Consider the following 16446-nt stretch of genomic DNA (forward strand, 5'->3'; position numbering starts at 1 on the left):
TAAAGTTTGATTCGGGAGTAAAAAGTGCTTAAAATATATCTAAATTTATACCCATACCCTCACACGTCAACCATGTAGGGTAGACTCCATCCACGAGATAGTAACCACGTTTGTATAAGTGGTTGTTAACGTAAAAAGGACATTTTGGCGCACATCCATTTCGTTTAGTAAGAAATAATGGAGATTGTTGAAGCACATTGATGTCATTTTGTGCATCTAGATGACCGCAAAAAAATATGCCAAACCCATAAATCTTGAGAGGCCACCGTTCGGAGCATAACTGTTGGGTATTGGTGATCTCCTCTCATGTATTGGCCCCGAAACTCTGTGGGACACATTCTCCAAATGAAATGGGTGCAATCAAGGCTACCGACCATACCGGGAAGGTGATGTTTCTCCTCATGAGCTTGGTACAAACGCGCCATGTCGTGGCTTGTTGGTTTGCGTAAGAACTCGGGAGTTTATATTTTACATACCGTTTCGCAGAAATATTCTAGACACTCGCGGGAAGTCTTTTCGGGCATATGTAAATACTCGTCGTTCTCGTCTGGAGGTTTACCGGTTGCAAGTTGTTTAATCGCCGATGTAACTTTTTGCAACAGTGTAAAACTCTTCTTCATTCTCGCATCTACGCCCTCTTCAAACCACGGGTTATACGCTTCCACGTCACTCACAATTTTTTTAAAAACAGACGTTTTGACATACGGAACCTATGACTAAAAATATCATCGTTGTATTTCGGGTCCTTGACAAAATAATTTGCCATAAGGGTTTCGTGGTCACTCTCACGATCACGATGAACATATCATTTTTTGCTAGACGTGCCCGTGTCTTGTAGTTCGGCTTGCTCGATGAGATTTTGGAAAAAAACTGCTACTATCGGTTGAAGCTAACTCGTCGTCACTACTATGGAGTGGAAAAAACAATTTTCATCCGCCATTTGAGATAATAGGGGTAGATATTAGTTTTGGAGAAATGAGAAAATGGGATAGTGAGAATTTATTATGAATTGTTTGAGATAAATTGTGATTTGGGTTAGGTTTATATAGTGTAAAATTGTGAATTATTTTTTTTTTTTAATAAAAACCAACGTTCATATTCATATAATGTTCAAAAAGGCATCCCAACGTTTAAAAAATCAACGGTCAACACATGGATCGATGTGGTGACTGATCCCCAAATTCCCTCAACCACCCGCGGTAAACATCAATGGCAGCTGTGTTCTCCGCGTGGTAAAAAGGTTCATCGCTACTTTTACCGTACCCACCCTGTATACCCTAATGTTATTTTTACCACTATTTCTACGTTTTTACATTTAAATTTATTAAAAATAAAAATTGGGTCGACTTTGCCACAAAGCACGTATGTAACCCACTAATTCTTTATAAAATAGGCAATGATCTCTAGATCAAGTGGTGGAGGGCTTGCATTTCTCTCGAGAGATGCAGGTTCGACTCTCACTTGGTGCAGAGTGAGGCACTGGTGGGCAATGATAGGAGACCCAGGGAAACCTGGGTTGGATCCTTAAGCAAACGGGTTTTATCGGTAATTTCACTGTCGTGCCTACGGGCGGGTGGGTTACCGGGTTTTCCTCGGAATTGGTGGTGGACTCGGGTTACTCTCGGAGTACAACGTTTGTCCAGTGGGTGCCCCGAGAATGCTCGGGATTGAGTTTGTTGGCCGTTAAAAAAAAAATCTTTCTAAAATATGATATAATTAGTTAAAAGTAAAATATATAATTATCAACATAACTTTTTTTTTCTTTTTAAATAATTTGGAATCTTGTCTTTTTTTTTTTAAATAAAAATCGAAAATATTCTTTTATCACTTCCGAAGAGAACTCCTGTTCAACTGAAACCCCACTATCCCAGAACTTAAAACAATCTGTAGCGTCATAACCTCTTCTTCTTCTTCTTCACTCAACCGATCGATCAGATCATAATTCACAAACCCTAAACACACAAATCTCCAAACAACAAAAACAACTATGGCGGACACTCTCTCTGCTTTGAGATCTCTAATGGCTTCACACTCTCCACCTCTCGACGCCCTAGTTGTTCCATCAGAAGATTATCATCAGGTCCAATCTCAATTGAATTTCCTCATCTTAATCTTCATATATCTCCCGATTTCTCGTAATTTCAATCTATTTATAGCTCAATCATTCATTTCTCACTTGTCAGTAGTCGATTTGTTGCAATTTCAATCTATAAATAGTTGAGATTTGAATTGATATTTAGAGTATTTCTTATTCGATGATTGGTTTGTGTGTTCTTATGTTCTAACTGTGTGTGTGTGTGTGTTTGTGTTGGATGATGTTGTAGAGTGAGTATGTATCTGCGAGGGATAAGAGGCGTGCTTTTGTTTCTGGATTTACTGGAAGTGCTGGTTAGTTCTGTTTCCTCTATGTTAATCTTTTAGGTTTTTTTTTTCTTTTTCTTTTTAATATATATTTGCATCAGAGTTTGACTTTTAAAAATATTGTGTTTAGATACAGTTTGTGTTTGAATTTTCAATCAAGTTAGTGTTAAACTTTGTAATCGCAACGGTTTTGAAGCTATTCAATAATAATTGCTTATTTCTTAGATTCTTAGAATAACTCTTTGGGAATACGAAGACACATTTTTTTACGAAGTCTAAATCGCACACAAACACACGATGGAGTGAGTTTTGGTGAACCCCCCCCCCCCCCCCCCCTACTAAGTATACCGATTCTTTGCACTGCTTGTCAAAACCTGCAAAATAAACGAAGTTAAACACTAAAAGACAAATAGCGATTCCTACGGAAAAATTGAGAGACTGAGAGCTGAGGGATCGGAGAGAAGCATCGGATGCGAATCGATGTAATCAAGCCCTAAAAAAACTTGGGGGCTTGAAGCAGCCTAGCTTTAACTTATATATATTTTATAGACCCCCTTGTTGGCTTGCAAAGTTGTGCTTACTGGTTATCGACTTATTTAGGTTTGGCACTTATAACAAAGAATGAAGCATTGCTTTGGACGGATGGGCGATACTTTTTGCAAGCAGAACAACAACTAACTGACCAATGGAGGCTTATGCGTATGGGAGAAGATCCAGCTGTAGAGATATGGATATCCACCGTAAGTCCTTGTACTGCAACTTCTTGGCTTCCAAAAACTCCTAAATTTAACTTTTCTTTTGAACGGGCCACCAAGTATCAGTCTTGTAAAGAGCGAAGATTGCGATTGCTATTGCGCAACATACATATAAAATATTTCTTAACTTTTTTCTAGTGTATCGCTAAACATGAAATAGCGCCCGCTATTTAATCGTTATTGCTACGTAGCATTTAGGTAGCTTGTCGCCATTCGCTATTGACAAGTATAGTTTTTAATAGCGAATAGCGGTAAATAGCGATTTGCTGCCTATAGGCTACGTAGCAATAGCGATTAAATAGCGGGAGCTATTTTATAAAAAGCGATAAACTAGAAAAAAATTTAAACATATTATATATATATATATTTTATAAAAAAAACCGGTAAATATGGAAGAATATACACTTCTTATTTCAATTCTGTAACAAAAGCCCTAAAATACGCCTATATATTCACTATATATACTTGTATTTATTAAAAAGAAAAAACCTATTTTATAGCTATTTCGTAACTTTTTAGGCGCTAAACACCTTATAGCGGGAAGCTCCCGCTCCGCTACGCTATTCGCTATAGCAAGCATAGCGACCACTATTAACATATGCTAAGAATTTAAATCATTACCATGTTTTAACTAATGAAGTACCCATTTTTTGTATCAGAATTTACCTGAAGATTCGGCTGTCGGGATTGACTTCTGGTGTATATCAGTAGAAACCGCACAGAAATGGAAGTCTTTGTTTGCAAAAAAGCAACAAAATTTAGTTCCCACAACCAAAAACTTGGTTGATGAAGTCTGGAATGATCAACCTCAAGCTGAAATCAATCCCGTTCATGTACATCCTCTGAAATTTTCGGGTCGTTCAGTTTCCGATAAGTTAAAGGATTTGCGTGAAAATTTAAAAAAGGAAAAAGCACGTGCAATTATAATTACAACACTTGATGAGGTTGTTTGGTTATTTAACATTCGTGGGGGTGATGTGTCGTATTCTCCTGTCGTTCATGCATTTGTTATCGTCACAAGAAAATCCGCTTTCTTCTACGTGGATGAAAGAAAGTTGTCTTCTGAGGTAAGTTGTTTTAACTTTTATGATATATTTTTGAGTAACATGCCATTTTCGTCTCTAAGGTTTGGCCAGTTTTGCGACTTTTGTCCAAAGGTTTGTTTTTCCGCATCTGGATCCAAAGGTTTGAAATCTTGCCATTTTCATCCAGCTCGTTAACTGCATCCACTTTCACGTGAGAAAGACCGAATTGCCCTTTAAGTTAACAAAAAGACAGAAATACCCCCGACTTAACGGAGATAAATGGATGGAGTTAACTAAGCGGATGAAAATGGCAAGATTTCAAACCTTTTGGACCCAGGTGCGTAAAAACAAATCTATGGACAAAAGTCACAAAACTGGCCAAACCTCAGGGACGAAAATGGCATTTTACTCTATATTTTTATTATAATTTCTGGATCACTTAAATGAAGACGTTAATTTTTTTGCAGGTCAAAACTTATATGGAGGAAAATAATATCACCGTAAAAGATTACGGTGCAGTGAGCTCAGACGTGGCTTTGCTTGCATCTAATCAGCTTACATCAGCAAAGGAAACACAATCAAACGGTGCAACTGAACCGGAGGATAGCAGCCATAAGATTTGGGTTGATCCTCGTTGCTGCTATTCATTGTATTCGAAGTTAAGCGGTGATCAGGTCCTTCTGCAACAGTCACCTTTGTCCCTTCCCAAATCTCTTAAGGTAATTTATCTATGAGTAAAATGCCATTTTCGTCCAAAAGTTTGTTTTTCCGCATCCGGGTCCTCGTACTCTCCAAATCTGACCCTTTTCGTCCAACTGACTAACCCCATCTAAATTTTATCGTTAGGTCATGGGCAATTTCGTCCTTTATTCATTTGTTTATCTTATTATTTTCGTTATACCCTTGAATTAATAAATTTAAAGGTATAATAAAATAAACAAATGAATTGAAGGACGAAATTGCCCCTGACTTAACGGCACAATTTGGACAGGGTTAGTCAGTTGGACGGAAAGGGCAAGATTTGGAAAGCAAGAGGACCCAGATGCGGAAAACAAACGTTTAAACGGAAGTCGCAAAATTGGCCAAACCTCAGGGACGAAAATGGCATTTTACTCTGTATCTATTTTCAACTTATCTATATTTGGTAAGTTGGACCCTTTTTGCCTTTCTTAGCATGTATCCTTTTTATTTTTATTGCTTATTTTGCGGATTGGAGACTATTGGTAGCTAAACAGGTATTTTATATATATAGAATCCTGTAGAGATGGAAGGGCTAAAAAATGCACATATTCGGGATGGTGCAGCTATTGTGCAATACTTTGCATGGCTGGATAAGCAGGTATGCTTTTAAATCCTGAGTTAAATTTGACACGTTATATTTTTTTTTTAATTCTTTTTTTCGTTTTCGTTTTCGTTTTGATTTGATCTCTGTATTTCGACAAATGTGCAGATGCAGGAGATATATGGTGCCTCAGGCTACTTCAAGGAGTCGGAAAGCCAAAATTCTAAAAAACACTTGTACATTTCTATTCTTCCATACGTACTCATAGTTGCTCTGTGTTTAGGCTGCAAACGAACCGAATGAATACGAACAAGACCTTGTTCGTGTTCATTTGTAAAAGAAATATACGTGTTCATGAACACTTACCGAACATGATTTTATGTTCGTGTTCGTTTGTTCATTTAGGCAACGCACGTTCACGAACATAAATGAACGAACGTGACCTCTGTTCATGTTTGTTCATTTAACTAAACGAATGAAATTTCTTGTTCGTGTTTGTTATTATTAAACGAATGAACACAAACGAACTTCACGCCCAATGGTTTACGAGCTGTTCGCGAACGTTTGATTCATTTGCAGCCCTATCTGTGTTGTCAAGTATATATAATCACTAAATCTTTAAAAACCCATGTTTTTTTTCTTAAATTGTAAATTGCTTAATGATTTCTGCAGGGGAGATTTAAAACTGACTGAAGTGTCTGTAAGTGATAAGCTAGAGGAGTTCCGGGCAGCGAAGGAGGTAAATATGATTTATTAATTTAATAAATTCTCTTGCTGTTTATTCTTTAATTGTTTTTGTGGTTGTTTACACTAATGCTGTATTGTAATTGTATTAAGTTATATTGTTATATTACTTGATCAGATTTTGTATTGTATTTTTTTAGCATTTCAGAGGATTGAGCTTTCCAACTATTTCATCAGTTGGTCCAAACGGTTCAATTATTCATTACGAACCAGAAGCTAAAACATGTGCGGAACTCGATCCAAATAGCATGTATCTTTGTGATTCTGGAGCTCAGGTTTTTCTTACATTTTCTATGCAGTTTTTTGGCTTACATTATATTTACTTATTAAAATTATTCACTACAGTTTTATGGTGTTTTTCTTTAAAAGTATCTCGATGGGACAACGGATATAACTCGGACCGTTCATTTCGGAAAGCCTTCTGAACATGAAAAAAGATGTTATACTGCGGTACAGTATTGGGCTTACATTTTATCTTTACTGATGTGTTTATTTCTTATTGTTAGTAATTACATTATTTATCGTTGTGGTTTTGTGTTAATCGTCCCACCTCAGAGGATGTTTATTCATTTTGTTTCAAATAGGTTCTCAAGGGTCATTTTGCTTTGGGTAATGCTCGTTTTCCCAACGGAACCACAGGTAAGATTATCAATAATATCCTCTTTTATCAACATTTTGGTCGGAAAGTGCGATCTTTAAAGTATTAACATTTTATGATTTATATCTTTTTGTTCTTTTGGTAGTATCAATTTTATATATTGCATTCAAACAATTCTTGATCATAAGTGTCCGAATCAGGTCATTCTCTTGATGTTCTTGCTCGAGTTCCATTATGGTCATATGGTCTTGATTACAGACACGGAACTGGTCATGGGATCGGCTCCTACTTAAACGTGCATGAAGGCAAGTTAATAACGCCTTTACCGTATTTGATAATTTCATATATCGTCCTCAAAACTTGAATAATATTATATTTACCCCGTTTTCATATTCATGACATATAAAAAACTAAATTATTAGAGTTTAGAGTGCAAGGAGAATAACAATATGTTAGTCATTTTAGAATTTATTTTTAATGAAACAGGTAAATATTAAATCGGAGTGTTTTAAATGGCTAGATATTTAATATCAATTGTTTTGGTTTGGTAAATATGATTGTACGCAAGTTTTTAGGGGTATATATGAAATGAGTAAATTGCCATTTTAGTCCCTGAGTTTTGTCCAAATTTGCCATTTTGAGCCAAATAGTTTTTTTTTTGCATCTGGGTCCCTGACTTTTACATTTTGTTGCCATTTTGATCACTTTGCCTAACTCCATCCAAAAACCCAGTTACTCTTTTCAATTTAAACCTTTTCAGTTGCCATTTTGATCCAATTCTTAAAAAAACATAAAAATTCTAAAAAATCCAAATAATTCTAAAAAATCCAAAAAATCCGTTTCGGCGCGAACCGTTTCGAACACGAACCGTTTTGGCGCGAACCGTTTCGAACATGATCCGTTTCGAGCTGAACCGTTTCGACGCGAACCGTTTCGGCCCGTACCGTTTCGAAGCCGAACCGTTTCAAGCCGAACCGTTTCGACCCGTACCGTTTCGAACCGAACCGTGCCGTATCGAACCGAACCGTTTCGAGCTGAACCGTTTCGAACCGAACCGTTTCGAGCTGAACCGTTTCGACCCGTACCATTTCGACCCGAACCATTTCGAGCTGAACCGTTTCGACGTGAACCGTTTCGACCCGTACCGTTTCGAAGCCGAAAACACTTCGGTTCGATACGGTACGGGTCGAAACGGTTCGGTTCGAAACGGTTCACGTCGAAACGGTACGGTTCGGAACGGTTCGGCTCGAAACGGTTCGGGTTCGAAACGGTACGGTTCGAAACGGTTCGGGTCGAAACGGTTCGCATCGAAACGGTTCGGTTCGATACGGTACGGGTCTAAACGGTACGGTTCGAAACGGTTCGCGTCGAAACGGTTCGGTTCGATACGGTACGGGTCGAAACGGTTCGGTTCGAAACGGTTCGCGTCGAAACGGTACGGTTCGAAACGGTACGGGTCGAAACACTTCGCGTCGAAACGCTTCGCGTCGAAACGGTTCGGCTCGAAACGGTTCGCGTCGAAACGGTACGGGTCGAAACGGTACGGTTCGAAACGGTTCGCGTCGAAACGGTTCGGTTCGATACGGTACGGGTCGAAACGGTACGGTTCGCGTCGAAACGGTACGGTTCGATACGGTACGGGTTCGAAACGGTTCGCGTCGAAACGGTTCGGTTCGATACGGTACGGGTTGAAACGGTTCGGTTTGAAACGGTACGGGTCGAAACGGTTCGTGCCGAAACATTTAATGATTTTTGGATTTTTTAGAATTTTTTTGATTTTTTAGAATTTTTATGATTTTTTAGAATTTTTTTTATTTTTATATTTTTTTGAATTTTTTAGAATTTTTATGATTTTTTAGAATTTTTTGGAATTTTTTTGATTTTTTGGAATTGGATCAAAATGGCAACTGAAAACATTTTTTAAGGAAATCCCCAAAATACCCCTGTTACAAACTGGGTTTTTGGATGGAGTTAAACAAAATGATCAAAATGGCAACAAAATGTAAAAGTCAGGGACCCAGATGCAAAAAAAAAACTATTTGGATCAAAATGGCAAATTTGGACAAAACTCAGGGACTAAAATGGCAATTTACTCATATGAAATTCTCTTTCTGTATCTGCATAATACATATTATTCAATTAGTGATTAAAATTATTTCTTAAACCTAAATATTTCAATAAGTAATCCCGTCTATGCTCTATGAGCAGGACCACATTCGATTAGTTTCCGACCTGGTTTGAGCATCCCACTGCAAGCTTCAATGACTGTAACTGACGGTACATATTTCATGATTTCATCTTCACTTGTAAACATACCTTCCGATTTTTATATAACTTTTGTTCTAAATTTTATTTCTCCTTTTTCTAAGAACCTGGTTACTATGAAGACGGCAAATTCGGTATAAGATTGGAAAATGTTCTTATAATCAAGGAGGCTGCAACACAGTTTAACTTTGCAAACAAAGGTTACCTGGAATTCGAGCACATAACATGGGTAAAGTTTTGTTTAATCTTTTTGTATTTGTTTTTTATTAAATCTAAGTAACCTGTTTTATATGCCATGCTGTTGTGGAATGATATGTTTGAATTATAGGCACCGTATCAAACGAAGTTGATCGATGTGAGCCTTCTGCTGCCTGAAGAAATCAAATGGGTCAACACCTATCACGCCAAATGTCGTGACATCCTGGCACCATACCTCAGTGAGTCCGAGAAGGCTTGGTTGAACAAAGCTACCGAGCCCATTGCTGCATAATAATTTATAACATATGTTCTCTCTTTCATGTTTTTAATAAATCTGAAATTGTTATGTTACATCCTTATTCAGTAATTCTTGAATTTGATAACTAATAATTAGTATATGTACATGTACATGAATAATAAATAATAATAAAATTAGTGTTAATCATAGTTCTAAGCTTGGGTCATTTAATATTATTTTTGGTAGCAGGTCAAACTGAACACGACCCGTTTAATGAGCGGCTAGGTTTTTAAAAAAAGTTGTTAAATTTCATTCTTGAACTCTTTGTTAACCTTGATTTTGTTGATTGTTTGTCAGAGATGCGCAACGAAAGCCATCAAGGAGCGTCAATTACATAACATGTTCGTTCTTGCTAAATGGTGTTAACCAAGCTAGATCACAAATAAGTATACGGGTCGTATTCAAGTTAATCTATCGTCAAACCCAAATCTTTTAACCTGTCAATTGGCATCCTAGTTCTAATGGCGTAATTAGTATCCTAGTTCTCAGTTAGATGTTTCTTGTTTTCTTTAAATTAATTATGAAGTTAAAAAAAAGAAGTCGAGTACATAACAAATAATTATTTTACCTTATTTATTTGACTGGAACATTTATTTGTGTGCTCAAATGACTTGTTAACACGGCATGAATCGATACGAAGTTAAACAGATTCAAGTTGGGGTCAATGAATTCAGGTTATACATGGGTTTACAAGTTAATGACACTATAAAAGACGTGTCTAAACGGGTTCAATCCGCCTAACTTGTTTATAACATGGATAACACCTTTTTTTTTTTTTTTTGAAAAATGCCTACTAAATCTATTATATTTTACACCTAACATGGATAATACTTTTTTCTAACGACGCTCAAATGCCTACTAAATCTACTCCTATATTTTACACCAACGTCCGCCACGAGACTAGAACCCTCACTACATGGGGTAACACCATATTACACTTCTTGATACCATCAAACTACTACAAGCCTTTGCCCTTTGGTGGGTAGCACCATATTATACTTGCCCTTTGGTGGATAACACGTTTAGTTTAGTTAATGTTGAGCTTAAGCTGAAGAAGATAAAACTTGGTGGTAATAATCTAAAGGTGAATGTGGCCTTGTTTGCACGCAAAAATGGTGTCGGCAATACTGGTTTGAAGACAAGAGGAGATAATGGGGGCTTCACTAGGAATCCCTCTAGAGGTTTCCTTGGACGCAGGAACGCGGCTGGCAATCAGCCGTCGGGGATGTTTAACACGGTGAGACCTGGGAAGTCTTTCTCTGATATCCTTCTGAATAAATCAAGCCCGGTAACTGAAGAGGACTATGTCACTATCGAGCCCTCTGTGTTCACTTTGACTTTCCTGGTTGGTAAAGCTTTTGTTGGTAGGGCCCTGGATTTCAAGGCTTTAAGGTTTCTTAGAACCTCGCTGGAGGTGGCTGGTTATGGTGAAGCTATCATTCAATATATTGGCGGTCTTTCAGTTATCATCTCTTTCCCTTGCGAAGAGAGGGGAAACAAGTTGTTGGAGGATAGCAAAGCCTGGGGGAGGTGGTTTTCTTCCTTAATCCTTGGATTGGGCAATCTCCGCCTTATGAGAGCGTAGCTTGGGTTGTCATTCATGGGGTGCCACCCCACTTGCTTTCTCTGGAGGTGTTCAATACAGTTGGGCAAAAATATGGGAAGGTAATTCAACCATCACAGATTCAGGAGAATGATGGTGACTTAACTTTTGATAGGTTGCGAATTCTAACAAACACGGGGAATAGGATAAACGACGCTTTGAATCTGAAGTGGTATGATAAACACTACCGGGTTTGGGTGGTGGAGGAAAACGATCCTTGGATACCAGATTTTTTGGAGGAAGGAGAGGATCAGGACGGGTGGTCATCGGAGTTGGGTGCAGACGTGTCGGACCATGGCGACCCTTCACAGGCGTCTGGCAATAGGAAAAGTCAGGAAGTGGAAGAGGTTTTCTTGGAAAAAGATAGTAATTTCGATCAACATGGGGGTACGAGAAAGACGGCACATGTTGACAGTTGTGAGATCTTGAGAAACGATGAGAATGTCAAGAGACAGGTTTTTAATAAAACTTGCTTTGGGGTAAAAGACAAAAATAAAGATTCTGGAAATAAGGTAGGGACTTCCTTTGTGGATAACTGGGTTAATTTTGTGGGCCTTTATCCCCCTAGGCCCAAGAAGCGTAGAAGGCAAGAGGATTTGTTTTCTTTAAATGCTCATCTGGGCCGAGATAAAGAAGACTGTGACCTGGGCCCAAGGAATTGCATCAGCTCAGATTCGTTACCCAACTTAAATATTACACCGGAAGTTTCAGTTTTTAAGTCAGAAGGTAACGCAACTAGGGTGGACTCTGGAGACTCATCTGAGGAAGGGGAAATTATTGAAGATACGAAGGATCGAGTATAAATTCTGAAATTCAAGATACCGTCGATTTTGGTAAGCTGGTGGGTGCTAATTTGGAGAGCTTGGCAGATAAGGTGGGAGAAATTATCAGGGATGAATGTATTAATGTGGTTCCAAGATGAATGTGATCTCAATTAACATTAGGGTTTTTGGGGTGGAGTATAAGGCGAAGTGGATGAAGGATTTGAAGTGGGCTGAAAAGGTGGATATAGTTGTTTTTCAAGAGACTTGTCACTCGGATATTCCAGACGCCGATATCACGCGGTTTTGGGGCCGTTCCGGGTGGGCTAAGGAGTCGGTTGATACGGTGGGTAGATCTGGGGGTCTAATTTGTGTTTGGGATCTAGGTACGTTTTTGTTAAGCTTTGTGGTTAAGGATCAAAATTTTATCCTTCTCTCGGGATCGATTAAAGGTTGTTCGGATATTGTGAATATTGTCAATGTCTACGCTCCCCAAAAGCCGATTGAGAAAAGAGCCTATGGGATAGATTATTGGCTGCTAAGTCTAGGATGTCGGGGTTGTGGATTTTCGCCGGATATTTTAACGTGGTTAGAAGGCCGGAAGAAAGAAAGAACTCTAAGTTCAAACCGAGCTGTGCTTAAAAGTTTAACAATTTTATTTACAATGCCGAGCTGTGCGAGTACAACTTAAAAGGAAGCAGATTCACTTATATGGTCGAAGGTAATAAAGGAAGGAAATTTAGCAAACTTGACCGAGTGCTCGTCTGTAAAGCTTTTCAGAATCTGTGGCTGGAAGCCTGTGTGAGGGCCCTTTCCAGGGGTTTCTCTTATCACAATCCGCTCCTGCTAAGGGTTAAAAAATTGAATTTCGGCCCGAAACCTTTTATGTTCTTCAGTTCATGGCTTGATAGGGAAGATTTCGAAAAAGTTATTGAGACGACTGTGGAGGATTTTTCTTGCGTTGTTCCCTGGCTTGGAGAGACGGTCTTCGGGTTAAGGAAGGGGAGGAAGAGGCTCGTACGAGAGAGGAACTTAAAGAATTGGATGTGGCTATGGTGGATAGAGATTTGACAGATGAAGAAGAATGGGTTAAGATGGAATGCAAAAAAAAACCTGAGTGTTATTGAAGGCTATAAGGCTAGAGACCTTAGGCAGAGAGCTAGAAGCAAATGGGCAATGGATGGTGTTGATAATACGGCTTTTTTTTCACGGGATGGTTAACAAAGGAAGGCTTCTAATGGGATTCCGGGCCTTTTGATCAATAATGTATGGGACTCTAATCCGACAAAAGTCAAAAAGTGTAACATCCGTCAAAATGGGCTCTCAAAATCGGACCCGTTTTGAAATTCGGATCCTAACTTTTGAACCACATAAATTTTTTTTCGTGAAATAAACGAACGTTGAAGGATTTATCCTAATCCAATTATTTATTTATTTAAATTAATTAAGTTAATAAATATTGCAATATAATTTTTTTTATTTAACCTAGTTAGTTTTGTTAGATTGTAAAGTTAGTTTTTTTTTTTAAAGTAATATAACTTAACCAAGTTAATAAAATCTTTAAGACTTTAAGGGCACAAATTGTCACTTCTTAGAAGTTAAACTTCAGGGACCATTGGTGCAAAATATGAAAGTTCAATAATATAAAAAGAAATAATAAAAATGGCGCAGACCACTGGTTTCGAACCTGGCCACTTTACCGTCCAAAGAAGCAACACATACCAATCCACCACTACTCTCGATCTGCTTCAAACTGGGATCAAATAACACTGACACGGAAACAGGCCGGATTCCTTTTAAAAACAGTATTGCCGCTCATAACTGTGACAGCGAAGAAATCACCAAGTTTCCTTCTTTGCTTGATTTCCTAATTATTCGGTGATCAAGCTAATCCCGCGTTTCCATTTTTTCAGTCAACCACGAACCTAGACTCATGTTACAGCACGCATACGAATCATCACAAATCATTACCATCTTGGCGAAGCGAGTGAAGGCTATAAAGCCGAGACCACCACCACCTTTTACCTTCACAACATTCTGTTCACAACACTCTCACGTAACCTGCTTTGCCGGAGAAGCCGCCAGAAGTCGTCGGAGAAGACGACCAGAGTTCGACGGAACTCACGACATCCTTGTTGTTTCGTTGGTGGTATTCAGTTTGGTTTCGTTGACTCGAAGTCCTTCGCCGGAGAGCTCAAGCCTTGCCGGAGATAGTTAGACGTCACCAGAATCCACAACGGGAACCGTCACACGACTTCGGTATAATTCTTGTTCCGTTGTTTTTTTTTTTCGTTCCGACAGAGTTGATACACATCTCCTTTTAATGTTCAAACAACAAAAACTCATGAATTCATAACCACAGTTTCGGTATATGTTGTTTTTATAATAAAGAATATGAACTGAACATCTAAAACAAATATATTTATAGTTTCAGTTGAGGAAGATGATGAATAGTTATATAAAAATAAAATGGGTTGTAATCCTAGCCAAAACTTAAGTCGCAGACCAGTAGTGATTGCTACATGAATGCTTCTTTTTGAGCTTTCATCCTTAACTGATCTATTTAGATCTATACCTTAAAGCACAAGAATTCCATTTCATAACCAGGAATCTGATGTAGTCCAGTGGTTTAAAACACAAGAATTCCATTTAATTATTGATTTTTATAATAACCTTTATAAGTTAACAGTTTTTATACAATTCGTTAATAGTAAAAACACTAAATTCAATAATAATTTAAATAACTAACAATTTAGTTTAATTAATTACAATATTAACGGTTTATTACGAGATAAATTATAAATAACCAAATTGTAAACCATATATATTAGTAAATATAATGAATCTATAAATATTAACGGATCGCTATGTGACATTTTAATATCTAGGGTAATCCTATTCTTTTTTTTGGAATTCTCAACTTTTACTCGTGCGTTATTTTACAAGGAATCACAAACGCCACCACTGTGAGTGAATCTTACAACTCCCTTTTTTTTCATTTTATATACGTTTTGGGGTGTATCATGTGTCGCAATGTTTTTATCGCATTTTACAAGTTCAATTCCGTGCAATTACCATTATGTGGAGTATCTATGTTATGTGTAGTTTGACTGTTTATCATGTTGGTGCATTTCATTCATTTTGGACATCACATCATTATAGGCTCGTCGGTTCCCCATTACCTATGGGTGGAACTTGACGTTGCCACCTATACGATGTCAGCTCCGTTTGATTGAGCTTAGACTTTGCAGCACACCACAATACCGTGCAACATGCATACATTCATATGAATCATTATATTTGGTTGGTTGTTTATCACTTGGTGCATTTCATACATTTTGGATATCACATCATCATAGGCTCGTTGTTTCCCCATTACCAATGAGCGGAACTTGATGCTGCCACCCATACGAGGTCAGCTCCGTTTGATTGAGCTTAGACCTTGCAGCACACCATAATACCGTGCAACATACATTCATTCATTGGCACACCATAATACCGTGCAACGTGCGTGCATTTATTGAATCATTTTAGTTGGTTTGTTTATTGTTTGAGATTCTGTTATGAGTTATGAAATATGACATACAACATATTTACTTACATTGGTTAACGCACGTTTTCACAATAAATCAAATTAAACATATTATTTTTCCAAAAACAATAATGTTCACTCGCCAACTTTTGTTGACCCAAAAACCATTTTTACACATGATACAGGTGAACAGGTACGAAGAGAAGAGTGGACATAGGATGGGCCTTAGTTAACAAGAAACGGATTAGTGTAGCTTAGTGGTTGTTAATAAATGTCTCTTTTGTAATTATTTATTTGAATTATTTGTCTTGTAAAACTTTGTTATGAATAAATTATTATTTAAAACTCGCAATAGCAAGTCATAAGCTCTCGAGTTAACCTGATCATGCCCCGATCACCTTTTCCGTTGCGGGTCAGGGTGTGACAAAAAGAAAGTTTTAGAATTTTTTCGATCTAAGTTTAAAGAGGACATGCCTAATCTTCCGGATTTGAATTGTTCGGTTGAGAAAAAATTATCGGAGGAAGAAGGCAATGTGTTAACTGCGAAATTCTCTAAAATTGAAATTAAGGCGACCGTTTTTGAGTGTGGCAGCAATCGAGCTCCGGGCCTGGATGGTTTTAACATGAAGTTTATAAAGAGATTCTGGAACCTGTTTGAGGCTGATTTTAAGGGTATTTTTGATAGGTTTTTTGACGAAGGCAGTTTCTCGTGTGGATGTTCGTCGTCCTTCATCACCCTCATCCCTAAGTCTAAGGATCCGGAGGGCTTGGAGGACTATCGGCCCATTATTTTGGTTGGAATCATTAACAAGGTTGTTTCCAAAGTCTTGGCTAATAGACTTAAGCAAGTGATTGGCAGGGTGATTTTGGAAACACAAACGGCTTTCTTAAAGGACAGGTTGATTCTGGATGGCCCGCTGATCCTTAATGAGGCGATCGCTTGGGCAAAGAAGAGCAGTTTCTTTTTAAAGTTGACTTTGCTAAAGCATATGACAATGTTAACTGGAATCTTGTCATATTGGTC

At 37.9% G+C, this 16446-nt stretch overlaps 1 protein-coding gene across 1 annotated transcript; it reads left to right on the forward strand.

Annotated features, from left to right (window-relative positions):
• The first annotated feature begins 1824 nt into the window (after window positions 1-1824).
• On the forward strand, window positions 1825-9679 carry LOC110895364 (aminopeptidase P1). Its single transcript, XM_022142674.2, has 15 exons — window positions 1825-2080; window positions 2325-2388; window positions 2962-3101; window positions 3776-4183; window positions 4609-4860; window positions 5394-5480; window positions 5592-5659; window positions 6096-6162; window positions 6308-6442; window positions 6537-6617; window positions 6752-6806; window positions 6966-7070; window positions 8974-9042; window positions 9135-9259; window positions 9359-9679. The coding sequence occupies exons 1-15, from the start codon at window positions 1988-1990 to the stop codon at window positions 9518-9520; spliced, it is 1911 nt and encodes a 636-aa protein (XP_021998366.1). The 5' UTR covers window positions 1825-1987; the 3' UTR covers window positions 9521-9679.
• The last annotated feature ends 6767 nt before the right edge of the window (window positions 9680-16446 follow it).

This window comes from Helianthus annuus, chromosome 12, assembly GCF_002127325.2.
Source record: "Helianthus annuus cultivar XRQ/B chromosome 12, HanXRQr2.0-SUNRISE, whole genome shotgun sequence".
Lineage (NCBI taxonomy): Eukaryota > Viridiplantae > Streptophyta > Magnoliopsida > Asterales > Asteraceae > Helianthus > Helianthus annuus.